Source organism: Chiloscyllium plagiosum, unplaced genomic scaffold (genome assembly GCF_037043375.1).
Source record: "Chiloscyllium plagiosum isolate Xiang-an unplaced genomic scaffold, Cpla_swu_hap1 HiC_scaffold_4, whole genome shotgun sequence".
Classification (NCBI taxonomy): Eukaryota; Metazoa; Chordata; class Chondrichthyes; order Orectolobiformes; family Hemiscylliidae; genus Chiloscyllium; species Chiloscyllium plagiosum.
In genome coordinates this window covers 110,720,254-110,737,538 of record NW_028270142.1, presented here as the reverse complement: position 1 = coordinate 110,737,538, position 17,285 = coordinate 110,720,254, and the positions used below count along the sequence as shown (strand labels likewise).

Below are 17,285 nucleotides of genomic sequence, written 5' to 3'. Positions count from 1 at the left end.
ACAAAAACTGAGGAAAATATTAAAGTAGGTGACCAAAAGCTTGTTCAAACAGGTAAGTTTTAAGGAGAATCTCAAAGGAAAGGAATGAGGTGGAGCGGTTTAGGGAGGGAAATCCAGAGTTTAGGATTGAGAAGACTGAAGGCTTAGCCACCATCAAGGGGAATGGGAGAAGGTACCTAAAGCATTAACAGCTAGCAATGCGAGGGACCTCCAAGCTGGTAAAAAGAGCTGGGTGTTCATGGTGCTTGCATGGCTCCCAGCCTTTGCAAATACAGTGCTGAGAGAACTTCTGAAAGAACATCCCGTCGGATCAAACAGCCCCTTGCTCCTAACAAACCACTTGAACTGTCAGTGGAGAGTTAAAAGGCATGTGAATTCCACAGGACATCTGGAGTTACAGAACTAAAATCCCACTGCACCAGGCTTCAAAGGACGACTAACTTTGGGTTCTAAAAATATAACAGGGTTGAATCGAGCAAAAATTACAATGGGCCATTTTTCTGAGTAATTAAACCAGCAGAGGGAAATCTGAACCAGAGACCAAAGCCGCCGACACACCGCAGTCATCACCAGACAAATGCCATGGCACTTTAAACATCTTGTAAACACTTTACATTTCTCTGCCAGTCATTGGTGATTTGTTTCATATTTTTCTTCTTCTATTTTGGTTCCCTCTCACTCCTGAAGGTGCTGTCTCTTGCACTGAAGGTGTATTCTCACCATTATCTCCCCTCCCAGCCATAAGCACCTTGCTTTCTCTCACTGTTCTCAACCGGTCATTTTTCATACTGGCTCTCCTCCTTTAGCTGCTGGCTGTTTGCTCCTGTGGGTTCCACTACCCTTGCAGCATCTCATTCAAATACTCCCATTTGCTTCAACACAGAGAGTGAGGCTACAATAGTAGCATTCCAGACAATCCTGTTCTCACTTTATATCTGTACAAATGTAGTCATATGTATATACGTACACACAGAACAGACACACCACATACACATAAATGCACACAATGTACACACACACACGCAAACACACATATATATAAAGATATTAAAAACAAGGCTAGATTCTACACAATCTGGCAACAAGTTTGAAATTTGGTTGGTGGCTCATAAAATGCCATATGGGCATTTTGTCCACCTGCCCACCTGCTTCTGCCTCAATTTTAGCAGCAGTGTGAGAGGAGTTGTCAACCAGCCCACAGTGGGCAAGTGGAGTGCCTTAAGTGGCCAATTAATGACAACATAAACACTTCACCTCACCACTGCTTTAGCCAGTGGCATGACAGGCTCACGTCAAGCATCCATCCCAGAAACTTGCACTGTGTGGGCTGGAGGTGGGCATGTTTTATTTTGTACTACTCTGGGATGTGAGCAATGTGAGTGAGTTTCAGTTTAGAGGGGACAGAGTCCGACAAAGAAATTGTTGGCCTAGTCAAGTAACAAAGGTGTAAATGACACTGTTCCAAAAAGACTCCAACTCAGTGAATTCTAACAGAAAAATAAATTCCTGGGTGATGTTGCTGCATATGTGTGGTGTGAGCTGTTTTGGAATTTTGGCAAGGATTTTGCTGCTCTAAAACAAAAACAAAACACTGGAAATACTCAGTAGTTTTGGCTGCATCTGTGAAGACCGAAACAGAGGTTGATATTTCAGGTCAATGACCTTTTTGTCAGAATTAGAGACAGGTCATCAACCTAAAATGCTAACTCAGTTTTTCACTCTCCGCAGAAGCTACCATTGCTGCTTAGTATTTCCAGGAATCCCAATTTTATTTCGACATTCGCTGGTGTTTTTCTCTGTCTCACTGTTCATTTTTCAACAGTGCCACGGGAGCTCTTACTTCCACCTGAGACGACAAACATTCGACAGTTAGCACCACTGAAGATTCAGCAATCCCTCAATACCTCACAAAAGTATTAGCCCAGAAATGTGCTTAAAAGGTTGTTGGCATCTGCGAATCCAAATCCAAAGAAAAGTCAGCATATATTTTATCATGGGTTTAGCAAATTCCTTTTGTAAATTAGTGTGATGAGGGACTTGAACTTCAAGCGTGAATCATGAGTTCTCGTAGATAAGGGTTTATTGGACTGATGGGTGGTGGACAGTGGTACTCCTCAAATATTAATGCTGGGACCGTTGATATTGTTGTAATATGTAAGTGATTTGAATCTTGAAATGTAAAATAAAATTTGAAAAGTTAGCCATGATACCCAATTTGGCTAGTGCCAAACACTGACAACAATAATGAATTTCATGTAACAGGACAGAGTACAGCTGGCAGAATGGGTAGACAAGTGACGGATGGAACTTAATGGAGCAAAGCCTGAGGTGATGCATTTTGCCAGAAGGAATAGGGAGAGGCAGTATAAACATAATGATAGAGATCTAAAGAGTGTAAACAAACAGTGGGACCTGGGATGCCAAAGCATCAATCTTTAAAGGGGACAGAGAGAGTAGTTAAGAAAGCATAAGAAATTTTGGACTTTATAAATAGAGACATTGAGTACAAAAGCAGAGACATTATATGGAAAATAGAACATAGAAAAATACAACGCAGTACAGGCCCTTTGGCCCTCGATGTTGCGCCGATCCAAGCCCACCTAACCTACACTAGCCCACTATCCTCCATATGCCTATCCAATGCCCGTTAAATGCCCTTTATAGTCTCTGGTTAGACACCAGATAAGGTATTATCTCAAGTTCTGGTCACTATCATTTTGGAAAGGTATGAAAATCCCTGAGAGAAAATTTAGATTAGGTTCCCTATAGTGTGGAAACAGGCCCTGCGGCCCAACTAGTCCACACCAACCCTCCGAAGAGTAACCCACCCAGATCCATTCCTAACTAATGCACCTAACTCTATGAGCAATTTAACATGACCAATTCACCTAACCTGCACATCTTTGGACTGTGGGAGGAAACCCACGCAGACATGGGGAGAATGTGCAAACTCCACACAGACATCCCAAAGCTGGAATCGAACCTGGGTCCATGGCGCTGTGAGGCAGCAGTGCTAACCACTGAGCCACCATGCTGCCCTTTAGCAGGAAACTTAGCAGAATAGTTCCAGCGATGATAGTGGGTTAAGGCATGGAGGTGTCAATGGTTGACATACAAGGTTAGCTTGGAAAGGCTATGGTTGTTCTCTATAGACCAAAAGAGACTGAGGGGAGACTTGTGCACAAGATTATGAAAGGCTTTGATAAGAGAGACAAGGAAAATTGTTTTAATTTATTAGCTGATAGTACAAAGGTAGGGGAAATCAATTAAATGTTTTGGGCAAGTGATACAGGAAGAATGTGAATAAGAACAGTTTTTATGCAGTGGGTGATAATGATCTGGACTGCACTGCCAATAATGTAATAGAAATGGAACTCACCAATGATTTCAAAATGAAATTGAATGGGCACATGGGAAGGCAACAGCGTAGTAGCATTATTGGTGGATTATTAATTTAGAGAACCAGGCAATGTTCAGGGGACCTGGCTTCAAATCCTGCCATGGTGGATGGTGGAATTTGAATTCAATAAAATTCTGCATCTAAGAGTCTAATAATGATCATGAATTGATTGTTGGGACAAAGCCATCTGGTTCACTCGTGTCTTTTAGGGAAGGAGCTGTCAACATTCTCTGGTCTGGCCTACATGTGACTCCAGACCCATAGTAATGTGGTTGACTGTCAACTGCCTTCTGAGCAATTAGGGATGGGCAATAAATGATGGCCTAAACAGTGATGCCTGCTTCCTGTGAATAAATTTAAAAAAGCTTGAAGGCAATACCAGCTAATGTATTGTGTTGAGTTCTGGTCATGATAATTTTGGAAAGCTGGGAAAGCCCCTGAGAGGAGATTTAGCAGAATATTTGCAGGGATGAGAAGCGGTTAGGGTGTGAGTGTGTCAGTGGTTTACTTACTAGGTAAGATTGGAAAGGCTGAGGTTAACAGAGATTAAGTGACAAGTGGGACTGAATGGCCTTCTTCAATGCTGCTAATTTATCCAAGACTCTGTGGCTTATCTTTTTTTAACAGTTTCTAACTTGCCCTCTTGAGTTTCAAGGTTAAGGTATTGATTTAATTTTTATTTTCCTTCTTTAACCTTAAGCACAAAATTAGGTTTCTAATAATATTGCTCATAAAAACGGCCTCCCTCTGCCCTCTCACTGTTTGCATTATTCTTTATCATTTATTTGTCAAAATCAATCCTCATTCTCTCCTACAACACTGACAATCTCAATAACTTGCTTGCCAAAGGTTATATATTTTGTGAGAGCTGACACTTTAGTTGGTAGCTCTCCCACCACTGATTCAACAGCCTGTGGATGCAAGTACCACATTCCACACTGCGCTGAGGGATTACTGTAGTGTTGGAGGCTCTGACTTTCACATGATACATTATTGTATCATCTACTGTCTTGATCGAGCTTAAAATATTCCATGAAACTATTAAAAGGAAAAAAAATCCTTTTGTCATTACTAACATATATCCATCATTACCATGAAAATAGCTTATTTGTGTGTTTTTTAATATTTCATTGCTGTTGGTGGGACCTATCTGTACACAAATTGGTTGCTGTTACATTTCAAATGTATTTTCATGAGTCTGAGGCAGCTTGGGTGTCCTCAAGTCATAAGACGTGCTATATAAAGGTTTTTATGAGTTCACTTATTGCTGAGGAAAAATTACATCCACAACTGATCTCAACTGTAATCATCCTCAGAGCATCTGGATTAAAAGTGCAAGTGAACAAAACAATCAGATTTCCTTGCTGCTTTACAGCTAGGGGAAAGGTGTGCTTTTATGCACAAGGACAGAATTAACCCCCACCAACCCTACCCCACCTCAACCACCCCTTATGGTCAACAGATTGAGTCTGCACTCTCAAATGGAGATTGGCCATGCAGGTTAATTACTGGATGGAGTGGGGCAGGGGGTGCCTGTAGAACCCACAATCAGTGTGTGCAGATGGGCAGGAAGGAAGGAAATGGCAAAAACAGGTAAACAGAAAGCATATAAGGCATGATGGGCCATATACACTGTAAAAATTCTGTAATTCTGTGAACATAAGAAATAGGATTAGGAGTTGGTCCATTTAAGCAGTTGAGCCTATCTATCATTCAATGAGGTCTCACTGACCAACTTTTTCTGCATTATCATAATATCCCTTGGTGTTTTTAATCTGTAGAAATCTATCAATGTCAGGCTTAAACATATCCAACAACTGAATTTCTACAGTCATCCGAGGGCACAGAATACTAAAGAACCACGTCTGACTAAAGAAATTCTTTCTCACCTCAGATCTCATGGCCTGCAACATATAATAAGACTCTGTCCCCTTGTCCTAGACCCGAGCCATGTCTCCTGCATCTATCCTGTTGAGCCCTTAAAGAATTAAATCAGAGAAGCTCAATTCATTGTTAAAATGATGACAATGTTTCACTTTTTTGTAAAACAGTTTGAACTGGCCAGAGGTCAGTAACCAGAATGTGTAAATTAAAGGTGACCGGCAAAGGAATAAAATGTTTTTGTTCACACAGGCAGATTCATTGAGAAACACACACTCACACAGACTCACATTCTGTCACGCACAATGAAATATATTCACACATCACAGAATGACAGATGCATTACAGCACAGGAGGCCATTCAGCCCATTGTGTTTGCACCAGCTCTCCAGACATTATCACTTAACACCATTCTCCTGCCTTTTCCACATATCTTGGAGAATTTATTTTCTCTTCTAATTATCACCCCATGCCCTCTTCAATGAACTTACCTCCATTACACTTTCAGCAGTGTTTCTAGACATGAATCACTTGCTGTGACAAAAACATTTTTCTTACATTGCAGTTGTCTCTTTTCCAAATCACTTCAACTCTGTGCCCTCTCATTCTTGGTTCTTTTATGAGCTGGAACATTTACTCGATCCAAACCCCTCATGGTTTTGAAAATTTCGATCAGAATCTCATTTTAGTCTTCTTACCTTCAAGGAGAACATTCCCAACCTTTTGCATTCTATCCTGAAGTTTCCCATCCCTGGAACCATTCTTCTGCTCTCTCTCTCTCCAATGTATTCACACCTTTCCTATAACGTGGTGTCCAGAACTATACATAATGCTCCAGCTGAGGTCTAACAAGTGTCATATACTAGCTCATTGCTCTTGTACTCAGTGTTCCTTTTAAAAAAGTTAAAACACTTTCTTCACCTGTCCTATCATCTTCAATGATCTCCACCCAGGTCCATCTGCTGGTGCACCCCTGGTAGAATTGTAACCCTTATTCATTGTTACCTTTCCATGCTCTTTCTATCAAAATGCATCAACTCACAATTCTCTGTATTGAACTTCATCTCCCCTTTATCCTCCCATGCCACCAACTTATCTATGTCCTTTTAAAATTCTACATTGTCCTCTTCAATGTTTAGAATCCTCCAAACTTCCATATCATCGGTAAATATAGAGGCACGCTGGGATCTAGAATGACATTAATATTTATCAGGAAAAGTAAGGGTTTCCAATGCAAACTCTACTGCCGGAAAAATATTCATTGACAATATATAACATGCACAGAGTCAGATACTCATATACACAAAGACACAACATCTATTTAACATTTGTAAAGCTCTTCTTTATGAAGCTCGATATAGTCAAAATGTTCCAAGGCACATTAAATGAGTTCTATTCGACCAAAGTTAAAGTCAAACCACATAAAGAAATAAGGTGACCAAAATGCTTCAATGAAGAGGTGGGCTTTAAGGATAAAACAAGAAAGAAATAGAAAGCCCAGAGGGTATTCAGAGCAGAATTTTAAAAACTAGGACATTGCCAGCTGAAAGCATAATAATAATAGAATAATGGAAAGTGGGGATCTGCAGGAGACCAGAATTTGAGGAGGACAGAGATCTCAGAGGGGTGTATGGATGGGAAGGTCAGACAGATCCATATGTGCAAAAACACTCATATGGAGCAGAGTTCAGTCTCATTAGCTCAGTGTCAGTGTGGTTATAGGGCTGGAGTTATAGTTATGCTTAGGTCCAACGAGCAAATGTGTTGCCAGTGAAATCATGTAGCTGATTGCTATATTGTATATAGCTTATGCTGACACACCACATATGTGTGTTTGTAAACACAGACAACACAAAGGAAAGTGTATGTATGGAGTGAGAGAGAGAGGTGGTCTCTCCATATGTTATATGGAGTGGAGCAAAGCTTTTAACTTTTATAGCATATACCGATGTTAGCATTGTACGTATGTATTGTATGAGCTTATACTGAAACAAGGATAAAAAGAGTTTGCGCATAAATCTGCATAAATATAAACACTGCTGCCAGTGACGCCTATGGTATATGCCCATCTATATAGATCACGCTCAAATATGGGAAATATGTAGTATATGATTTAGGAAATGAGAACGACCAACCTGTAAGTTTGTCTCTCACTCCCAGGACACATTCAAAGAATTGATCCATCCTACAGAAATAACCCATAACACAGAGACCTAATACAACACCAAAAGGTGTAAATATGAAATATGTGGTGTGTCCGTCCGAGCAGGAATAACCCGGTCAACTAATCGGGATACATCAGTCAAACAGGCAAAGAACACACTCACCAGAGCATAGACACAGCTGAGAACCGAGCAGTATAGGAGCACTCCAAGGCTGCTGGAGACAGTGGCGGCTCCCATGTCTGACACTGGGTGATGTCAGCCCACCTCCTTCCTCTTCATCCACTTTTCAAATTGCTTGTTTGAAACTCTCTCCTCTCTCCCCTCACCGGCGGCAGCATCGAATCCTCGAGTCCGTCCCAACACGTCCCCCAAAGCCCACCCCCCCACACACACACACTACACCACCCACCCCCAACAAAACCAAAGTCCAATTGAAACGCTCGCTAACTTTTTCGTCCCTCAGTTGTGGAGGGAGCGGAGTGTGCTGAGCTGATTTCTGAGTTTCTGTGAATTCTGGTTACAGAGCAACAACAGAGAAAAAAAAAATCACATCCATATGATAGAATTGAAGTCGCTCATTAATACCATCCCCCAGTCTGCTCTCCCTTGGATCTTCCCCAATGACAAGAAAGGAATTAAAACCCTGGGCTGGCGGTTACTGTGTTGTCACATCAGGCGCCTTTCTGCAGTTTCCTCCTCACGGTTCCAGGATTTTGTCGAGGAAGAAAACATCAGTGTGTGAATATCACCGCGTTCAGTTTCATGTCAGTTTCAACATCCACTTTCTGTCACTTTCACGTTCTCGTGAGTTTAGAGCAGTTCACTTTTTTTTTCTGAATTGGCCAGCAATTTAAAAGTCCTGTCAACTGAGAGTTCTATTTAAAGAAAGGTCCTTTCAACTTTGTTTGAAATAGTTTCAAATATAACACACACACACACACACACACATTCACACGCATGTATATTTAGTTTCAACATTCCCGACAGCTCTCCAATCGTCTTTCTCAGTTCTCTTGCACACCAGCTGTGATGAGCCTAGGAAGGATAGAATCAAGTGAAATAATGGCCACTTCTCTGTCTATTATGTGTGTGTGTTGTAGTTGAGGAAGTCCAAAGGGTGACTTTCCAACGGTTGGAGTAGCCACACAACTTTGCGATTGAGCTTGTGTGTGGAGGGGGAGGCGGGAGAGGAAGAAATATTTTAAAAATGTAATAGAATGGCTCTCCAGCGCAGTCCCTCCTCAAACATGCAATGATCTCCAGTCTCACCACGGGATGGTTTCCTGACTCCTGCTGGAATCTATTGAGCGACTTCTTTCACTTGGCAGTCAATATCTAGCCCCAAAATAAACAGCAGAAATGTAACATGCAAGTAATTTAAAGAAGAAAAAACTATTCTAGGAATTATCGCAGAATGTTCCAGGATCTTATATTTTCATTATTATCAGATTATACTGATAATAGTGCGATGGATTCGGAGAGCAAAAATTATATGGTACACTGAAAAATCTGAAACCATTAATTCCTGCTTCATGCTCTATGGTTTGTGTGTGTGGGTGTCTCACTATGGGGTCCTGCATAGCTTCAACCCAGTACATACTCGGTAAAAGGTTCCCTTCCACCTGAGCCCAAGTGTACCTCAGTACGCACTGCCCCATTCTAACCTGGTACTGAGCTGATCAATGTCTGCTGTTGTATATGTGTAGTATATTCGCAGATAAATTTTATTGAGTCTCAGAAGCCAGATTGAAGAGACAGGTCTGTTTATCACCTACCTAAAGTCCATTCTTGGTGCTCCCTGAGACTATCTTGGATTTCTTTTTATCAGTTTATAGTCAGAGTTTAATTCAACATAATGCATCATTTTAACATTTCCTATTGCATTTACTATCACATCTTTCTATAACTCTTTCAAAGTTGAAGAGTCCGAGGTATTCTAACCTTCCATCATGTTCCAAGCCCCTAACACTGAGGTAGAGCTTCATGTTTTTTTCCAACATCATTTCCACAGGTCTATCATACCTCCGGACTTCAGAAACTACACGTGGACTCATATAAAAGTGTGGCTCTGCCAAGCTATGAACTGGTAGGACAGCTGTACTCGGTTACTCACCCCAGCAACCTTACCACCCTGTCTGCTGGGTTTATACTGTGTTTCCCTACGACTCTGTTCATGCCATATGACTTTGAACCTATTTGAAGAGATGCCAATTCAAGACTGAGATGGGGAGGAACTTTTATCCGAGAGTTGAGAGTCTTTGGAATTCCTTCCCACAGAAAGCTGTGTGGGCAGAATCCTTGTGTATATTTATGGCTGAGACAGACAGACTCTTGATCAGTATAGGGATCAAAGGTTATGGTGAAAGGGCAGGAAAATTGATGTGAGTAACATCAGATCAGCCATGATCCTATTGACTGGACAGGAGTAGGCTCGATGGGTTGAATGGCTTACTCTGTTCCTATTCCTTAGGTCTTACGAAGCTTTTGTTTCCTGGTCGTAACTGCTCACCCATTCCTTTATGAATCTATCTATCTATCTATCTATCTATCTATCTATCTATCTATCTATCTATCTATCTATCTATCTATCTATCTATCTATCTATCTATCTATCTATCTATCTATCTATCTATCTATCTATCTTTTAACTATTTATAAGCATTTACTTATTAATTTATACATTTGTCTATTTTGCTCTTTATCAATATCTATAAATATACTCATTAATATCTATGTTAATGTTATCCACGTCCCTGTTAGCTTTTATTTATTCATTTTCAGATGCAGACATCCTAGCAACTCCAATCTTTATTTCCCATCCTTAGTTGCACTTGAAAAGGCGTTGGTGAGCTGTTTTCATGAACTGCTGGAGTAGTTGCAGTGTCAGGGCACCCACAGAGCTGAAAGGGAATGAGTTCCAGGATTTTAACGCAGTGCCATTGATATGGCTTCAAGTCAGCCTGACGTGTGAGGTGGAGGGGAATGTGCTGGTGATGGTGTTTCCGTGCATCTGTTTCCCTGTCCTTCTAAGTGGTAGAGATCATGGGATTGAAAGATGTTGACAAAGGTGCCTGACCTGCCCAATCTGTTTATATCCTCCTGAAACCTAAAATCTTCTCCCTCAGTCACCCAAATCTTCCTGTCTTCTGCAAGTTTACTCACCCTTTCTTTCTCCTAATTCTCATCTATTTCATTAATATGTAGCAGAAACAATAAGGGACCCAATATTGATCCCTGTGGTATGCCACTGGACACCACCCTCCAACCACATAAATAGCCTTCCATCACTATCCTTTCTGTCCTGCCATTAAGCCAATTTTGGAAATGAGTTGCCAAGTTAGCCTGGGATCCCGTGTGTTTTTATCTTCTTTAACAGTCTCCCATGTGGGAGTTTGTCGAAGGCTTTACTGAAATCCATATAAACTGTATCAACTGCATTGCCCTTATCGATCCACATGGTCACGCCCTCAAAAAAATCAACCATTCTTATTAGGCATGACCTCCCTCTAACAAAGCCATGCTGGCTATCCCTGATCAAACTGTACCATTCTAAATGATGTTATTTTTACATGATACACAGCATTAGGTCCCCTCTCCCTTTCAGATGGATGTTAAAAATATTCTTTCACCATTAGAGTCATAAGGGAACAGTGGAAAGCTCCAGGAACCATTGGTGGAAGATCACCTGATCTTCTTAAGCATACTGTGCTTACCACCAACATTCCTTCTAATGCTTTTTTCTGCTTTGTGGGGCCTTCTTTTGTTTCAGTGTGCAGACACTTTAAGTTTTGTGGATGAGCTACACATGCATAATAACTTAAAGGGGCTGACTTGTGTTCAGCCAGTGCAGAAAGCTCTGGGGTTGTTGTGCAGCCAAGAAGACTAGAAGCAATGCTGATCACCTGACATGTCTCAAGTTACTTATATATTGGATCTAAAAATCTAACAAAAGATCAACTGCTGCATTTCGTTACATATGAAGCATTTTTGCGGCATTTGAAGTCCCAGTGTGAAGTAAATGAAGAGTCAGAGTTGTCTTAGACGGGAGCTCAAAACAGTTGTTTGTTCAAAAGGTTAGAGACAAAAAAAACTGCAGATGCTGGAATCCAAAATAGACAGGCAGGAGGCTGGAAGAATCCAGCAAGCCAGGCAGCATCAGGAGGTTGAGAAGTCGAGTTTCAGGTGTAACCCTTCTCGCAGTCCTGAAGAGTTACACCTGAAACATCGACTTCTCAACCTCCTGATGCTATCTGGCTTGCTGTGTTCTTCCAGCCTCCTGCCTGTCTGTTTTGTTTAAAAGAGCTGACAGTAACTCAAAACTAGTCACCTCACAGCAACCCATGTGATTACTGAATAGGGAGATGTTGCTGCTGATCATGCACAGAACCTCACGGTGAAGATGATAAGATATTGAACTTCTACTCACAAAGAATTATTTTAAAATGATCCCATTAGCCTCTGTTACCAAACTGACTATGATTTGGGTAGTATAGATGGAGATTTAGTTTGTGTTTAATATGAACATAAGAGATAGGAGCTGGAATACACAATTCAGCCCCACTGCTCTGCCATTTAATTCAATCATGGCTTATCTCATCTTGGCCTCAACTCCACTTTTCTGCCCACTCCCATAATCCTTTAACCCATTACTAACTAAAAATCGAACCGTCTCCTTTTTAAATATATTCTGTGTCCTGGTGTCCACTGCACTCTGAGGTAATGAATTCCACTGATTCACAATCTTTTGAGAGAAGCAATTCCTCTTCAACTCTGTCTAAATCTGCTACCCTTTATCCTAAAGACTCCAGATTGCCCCGCAAGGAGAAACATCCACTCCACGTCTACTTTGTCAATCTCTTCTTGCATGGCATATATACCTCAAATAGATCTCCTCTCAATCTTCTAAAATCCATACAGTATAGGCCTAATTTGCTCATTTTCTCCTCAGAAAGCAAGCCTTTCATCTCTGGCATTGAGTTAGTGAAACTCTCTGAACTACCGCCATTCAATTGTATCCTATCTCAAGTAAGGGGCCCAGAACTGGACTCATTATTGCAGATGCAGTCTCTTCAATGCCTTCAATGCTACAGCAGGCGCACAGACAGGGGAGCCGGAAGGTAAGCGGAGACCAGTTTAAATTAATTTTTTTCTTTTCGCAGTCTGTGTTTTTTTTTTCAACTAGGAGCGGGAACCCGGAAGTCGTCAACAAAGGCTTCTGGGATGGTAAGAAGTTTGAGTGGAGAAGTAACCCGACACACTACACATGTAGTGTCTCCCACCCTCCCTCCTCCTCTAACCTAAAAAAAGAACTCAGTCGGCTGAACAGGTAAGCTCCTTAGTGTTCTTGTTTTGGAGACTAAGTGTAAAGTTATGGCAGCACAGGCAGTGGAATGTTCCTCCTGCAGGATGTTTGAGGTAAGGGTGACCACCGATGCTCCTGCCGACTTCACCTGCAGGAAGTGCAGCCAGCTCCAGCTCCTCACAGACCGCGATAGGGAACTGGAGCTGGAGTTGGATGAACTGAGGATTATTCGAGAGGCTGAGAGGGTGATAGATAGAAGCTACAGGGACATAGTTACACCAGAGAACAGAGGTAGCTGGGTAACAGTTAGAGGTGGGAAGGGGAGGAAGCATTCAGTGCAGGGATCCCCTGTGGTCGTTCCCCTCAACAATAAGTATAACGCTTTGGATACTGTTGGGGGGGGACGGCCTAGCAGGGGTAAGCTGCAGTGACCAGGTCTCTGGCACGAGGTCTGGCTCTGAGGCCCAGAAGGGAAAGGAGGAGAGGAGGAGAGCGCTAATTATTGGAGACTCTATAGTTAGAGGGACAGACAGGCGGTTCTGTGGACATGGGCAAGACACTCGGATGGTTTGTTGCCTCCCGGGTGCCAGGGTCTGAGACGTCTCGGACCGTGTCTTCAGAATCCTTAAGGGGGAGGGTGTGCAGCCAGAAGTCGTGGTGCACATTGGCACCAACGACATAGGTAGGAAGAGGGGTGGGGAGGTCATTCAGGAGCTCAGGGAGTTAGGCTGGAAGCTAAAAGCTAGGACGGACAGAGTCGTCATCTCTGGGTTGTTACCGGTGCCACGTGACAGTGAGGGAAGGAATAGGGAGAGAGTGCAGTTGAACACGTGGCTGCAAGGATGGTGTAGGAGGGAGAGCTTCAGGTATTTGGACAATTGGACTGCATTCTGGGGAAGGTGGGACCTGTACAAGCTGGATGAGTTGCACCTGAACCAGAAGGGCACCAATATCCTGGAAGGTAGGTTTGCTAGCACTCTTCGGGGGGGTTTAAATTTGGCAGGGGGATGGGATCCGGACTTGTAGTCCAGCAAGTAGGTTAGCTGTTTTTCAGGATGTCCAAGAATGTAGGGAGGCTGTGGAGAAGGTAGCACTGACGGGGAATACTTGCGGACACAGAGATGGGCTCAAGTGTGTATACTTCAACGCAAGGAGTATCAGAAATAAGGTGGGTGAACTTAAGGTGTGGATCGGTACTTGGGACTACGATGTTGTGGCCATCACGGAAATATGAATAGAAGAGGGACAGGAATGGTTGTTGGAGGTTCCTGGTTACAGATGTTTCAGTAAGATTAGGTGGTAAAAAAGGAGGGGGGGGTGGCATTGCTAATTAGAAATGATATAACGGCTGCGGAAAGGCAGTTCGAGGGGGATCTGCCTTTGGAGGTAGTATGGGCTAAAGTCAGAAATAGGAAAGGAGCAGTCACCTTGTTGGGTGTTTACTATAGGCCCCTCAATAGCAGCAAAGATGTGGAGAAACAGATGGGGAAACAGATTTTGGAAAGATGCAGAAGCCACAGGGTAGTAGTCATGGGTGATTTCAACTTCCCGAATATTGATTGGAAGCTCTTTAGATCAAGTAGATTGGATGGGGCAGTGTTTGTGCAATGTGTCCAGGAAGCTTTTCTAACTCAGTATGTAGATTGTCTGACCAGAGGGGAGGCCATATTGGATTTGGTACTTGGTAATGAACCGGGACAAGTGATGGGCTTGTTAGTGGGTGAGCATTTTGGGGATGGTGATCACAATTCTGTGACTTTCACCTTGGTTATGGAGAGAGATAGGTGCGTGCAACAGGGCAGGTTTTATAATTGGGGGAAGGGTAAATACGATGCTGCAAGACAGGATCTGAGGAGCATAAATTGGGAGCATAGGCTGTCAGGGAAGGATGTCGTTGAAATGTGGAACTTTTTCAAGGAACAGATACGACGTGTCCTTGATATGTATGTACCTGTCAGGCAGGAAAGAGATGGTCGTGTGAGGGAACCTTGGTTGACGAGGGAGGTTGAATGTCTTGTAAAGAGGAAGAAGGAGGCTTAGATAAGGTTGAGGAAACAAGGTTCAGACAGAGCGTTGGAGGGATGCAGGATAGCCAGGAGGGAGCTGAAGAAAGGAATTAGGAGAGCTAAGAGAGGGCATGAAAAATCTTTGGCGGGTAGGATCAAGGATAACCCCAAGGCCTTTTATGCGTTTGTGAGAAACATGAGAATGACAAGAACGAGGGTAGGTCCGATCAAGGACATTAATGGGAGACTGTGTATTGAGTCGGAAGAGATAGGAGAGGTCTTGAATGAGTACTCTTCTTCAGTATTTACAAATGAGAGGGACCGTATTGTTGAAGAGGAGAGTATGAAATGGACTGGTAAGCTAGAGGAGATACTTGTTAGAAAAGAAGATGTGTTGGGCATGTTGAAAAACTTGAAGATAGACAAGTCCCCCGGGCCTGACGTGATATATCCTAGGATTATGTGGGAAGCAAGAGAGGAAATTGCAGAACCGTTAGCAATGATCTTTTCGTCTTCACTGTCAATGGGGGTGGTGCCAGGGGACTGGAGAGTGGCGAATGTTGTGCCCCTGTTCAAAAAAGGGAATAGGGATAACCCCGGGAATTACAGGCCAGTTAGTCTTACTTCGGTGGTAGGCAAAGTAATGGAAAGGGTACTGAGGGATAGGATTTATGAGTATCTGGAAAGACACTGCTTGATTAGGGACAGCCAGCACGGATTTGTGAGGGGTAGGTCTTGCCTTACAAGTCTTATTGAATTCTTTGAGGAGGTGACCAAGCATGTGGATGAGGGTAGAGCAGTGGATGTAGTATACATGGATTTTAGTAAGGCAGTTGACAAGGTTCCCCATGGTAAGCTTATGCGGAAAGTCAGGAGGCATGGGATAGTGGGAAGTTTGGTCAGTTGGATAGAGAACTGGCTAACCGGTCGAAGTCAGAGAGTGGTGGTAGATGGTAAATATTCAGCCTGGAGCGCAGTTACAAGTGGAATTCCGCAGGGATCAGTTCTGGGTCCTCTGCTGTTTGTAATTTTTATTAATGACTTGGAAGAGGGAGTCGAAGGGTGGATCAGTAAATTTGCAGACAATACGAAGATTGGTGGAGTTGTGGATAGTGAGGAGGGCTGTTGTCGGCTGCAAAGGGACTTAGATATGATGCAGAGCTGGGCTGAGGAGTGGCAGATGGAGTTCAACCCTGTCAAGTGTGAGGTTGTTCATTTTGGAAGGACAAATAAGAATGTGGAATACAGGGTTAGCGGTAGGGTTCTTAGTAAGGTGGAGGAGCAGAGGGATCTTGGGGTCTATGTTCATAGATCCTTGAAAGTTGCCACTCAGGTGGATAGAGCTTGTAAGAAGGCCTATAGTGTATTAGCATTCATTAGCAGAGGGATTGACTTCAAGAGTCGTGAGGTGATGTTGCAGCTGTATAGGACCTTGGTAAGGCCACATTTGGAGTACTGTGGGCAGTTCTGGTTGCCTCATTTTAAGAAAGATGTGGAAGCTTTGGAGAGGGTGCAGAGGAGATTTACCAGGATGTTGCCTGGAATGGAGAATAGGTCATACGAGGATAGGTTGAGAGTGCTAGGCCTTTTCTCATTGGAATGGAGAAGGATGAGGGGTGACTTGATAGAGGTTTATAAGACAATCAGGGGAATAGATTGAATAGACAGTCAGAGACTTTCTCCCTGGGTACAACAGAGTGTTACAAGGGGACATAAATTTAAGGTGAAGGGTGGAAGGTATAGGGGGGATGTCAGGGGTAGGTTCTTTACCCAGAGAGTGGTGGGGGCATGGAATGCGCTGCCTGTGAGAGTGGCAGAGTCAGAATCATTGGTGACCTTTAAGCGGCAATTGGATAGGTACATGGATAGGTGCTTAAGCTAGAACAAATGTTCGGCACAACATCGTGGGCCGAAGGGCCTGTTCTGTGCTGTATTGTTCTATGTTCTATTGTGCAGTTGTAATGACATGTCCCTACTTGTATACTCTACTCCTTTAGTAATAAATACCAAAATTCTATTTCCCCTCCTTATTACCTGCAGTACCAACGTGCTAGTTTTCATGTGCAAAACCACTTTCCATTTAGTTTAGCAGTTCCCTTTCCATTACTTCCATGAAAATGGATAACCTCTCATTTATCCACATTAAACTTCATCTGCCAAATTTTGCCACATTCACCTAACCTATCCATATCTATTTGTAATTTTTAAAATTTCTTCTTTGCAACTTATTTTCCCACTTATTGTACTATCATGTGAAATTTTGGCTTTAGTACCTACTATCCCTGCACCCTAGTCATTGATGTAGATTGTAAGTCATTGGGGCATGAGGTCCAAACCCTGTAGCATTCCACTAATTACAGCTTACCAACCAGCCAAAGACCCATTTACCTTGGCTCTCTGCTTTATGTTAGTTAGGCAATCATCTATCCAAGCCGATAACAGAATTTCAGTTATCCAACATCCAACTGTGAAATAGGCACAGCTTCCCACCCTCGGGGTCAAAAGGAAGTACTGCCATACATTCCACAAGT

The 17,285-nt window shown here is 42.7% G+C and overlaps 1 protein-coding gene across 3 annotated transcripts in view; it reads right to left on the bottom strand.

Moving 5' to 3' along the window:
- Nucleotides 1-7,742, bottom strand: part of LOC122549546 (parathyroid hormone/parathyroid hormone-related peptide receptor) — a 108,491-nt gene extending 100,749 nt beyond the window's left edge. For all 3 annotated transcript variants that reach the window (XM_043689395.2, XM_043689396.2, XM_087985853.1), the window contains exon 1: nt 7,609-7,742. In XM_043689395.2, the coding sequence (XP_043545330.1) occupies nt 7,609-7,683 (75 nt within the window). In that variant the 5' untranslated portion in view covers nt 7,684-7,742. The remainder of the gene's footprint in view (nt 1-7,608) is intronic.
- Nucleotides 7,743-17,285: the final 9,543 nt, after the last annotated feature.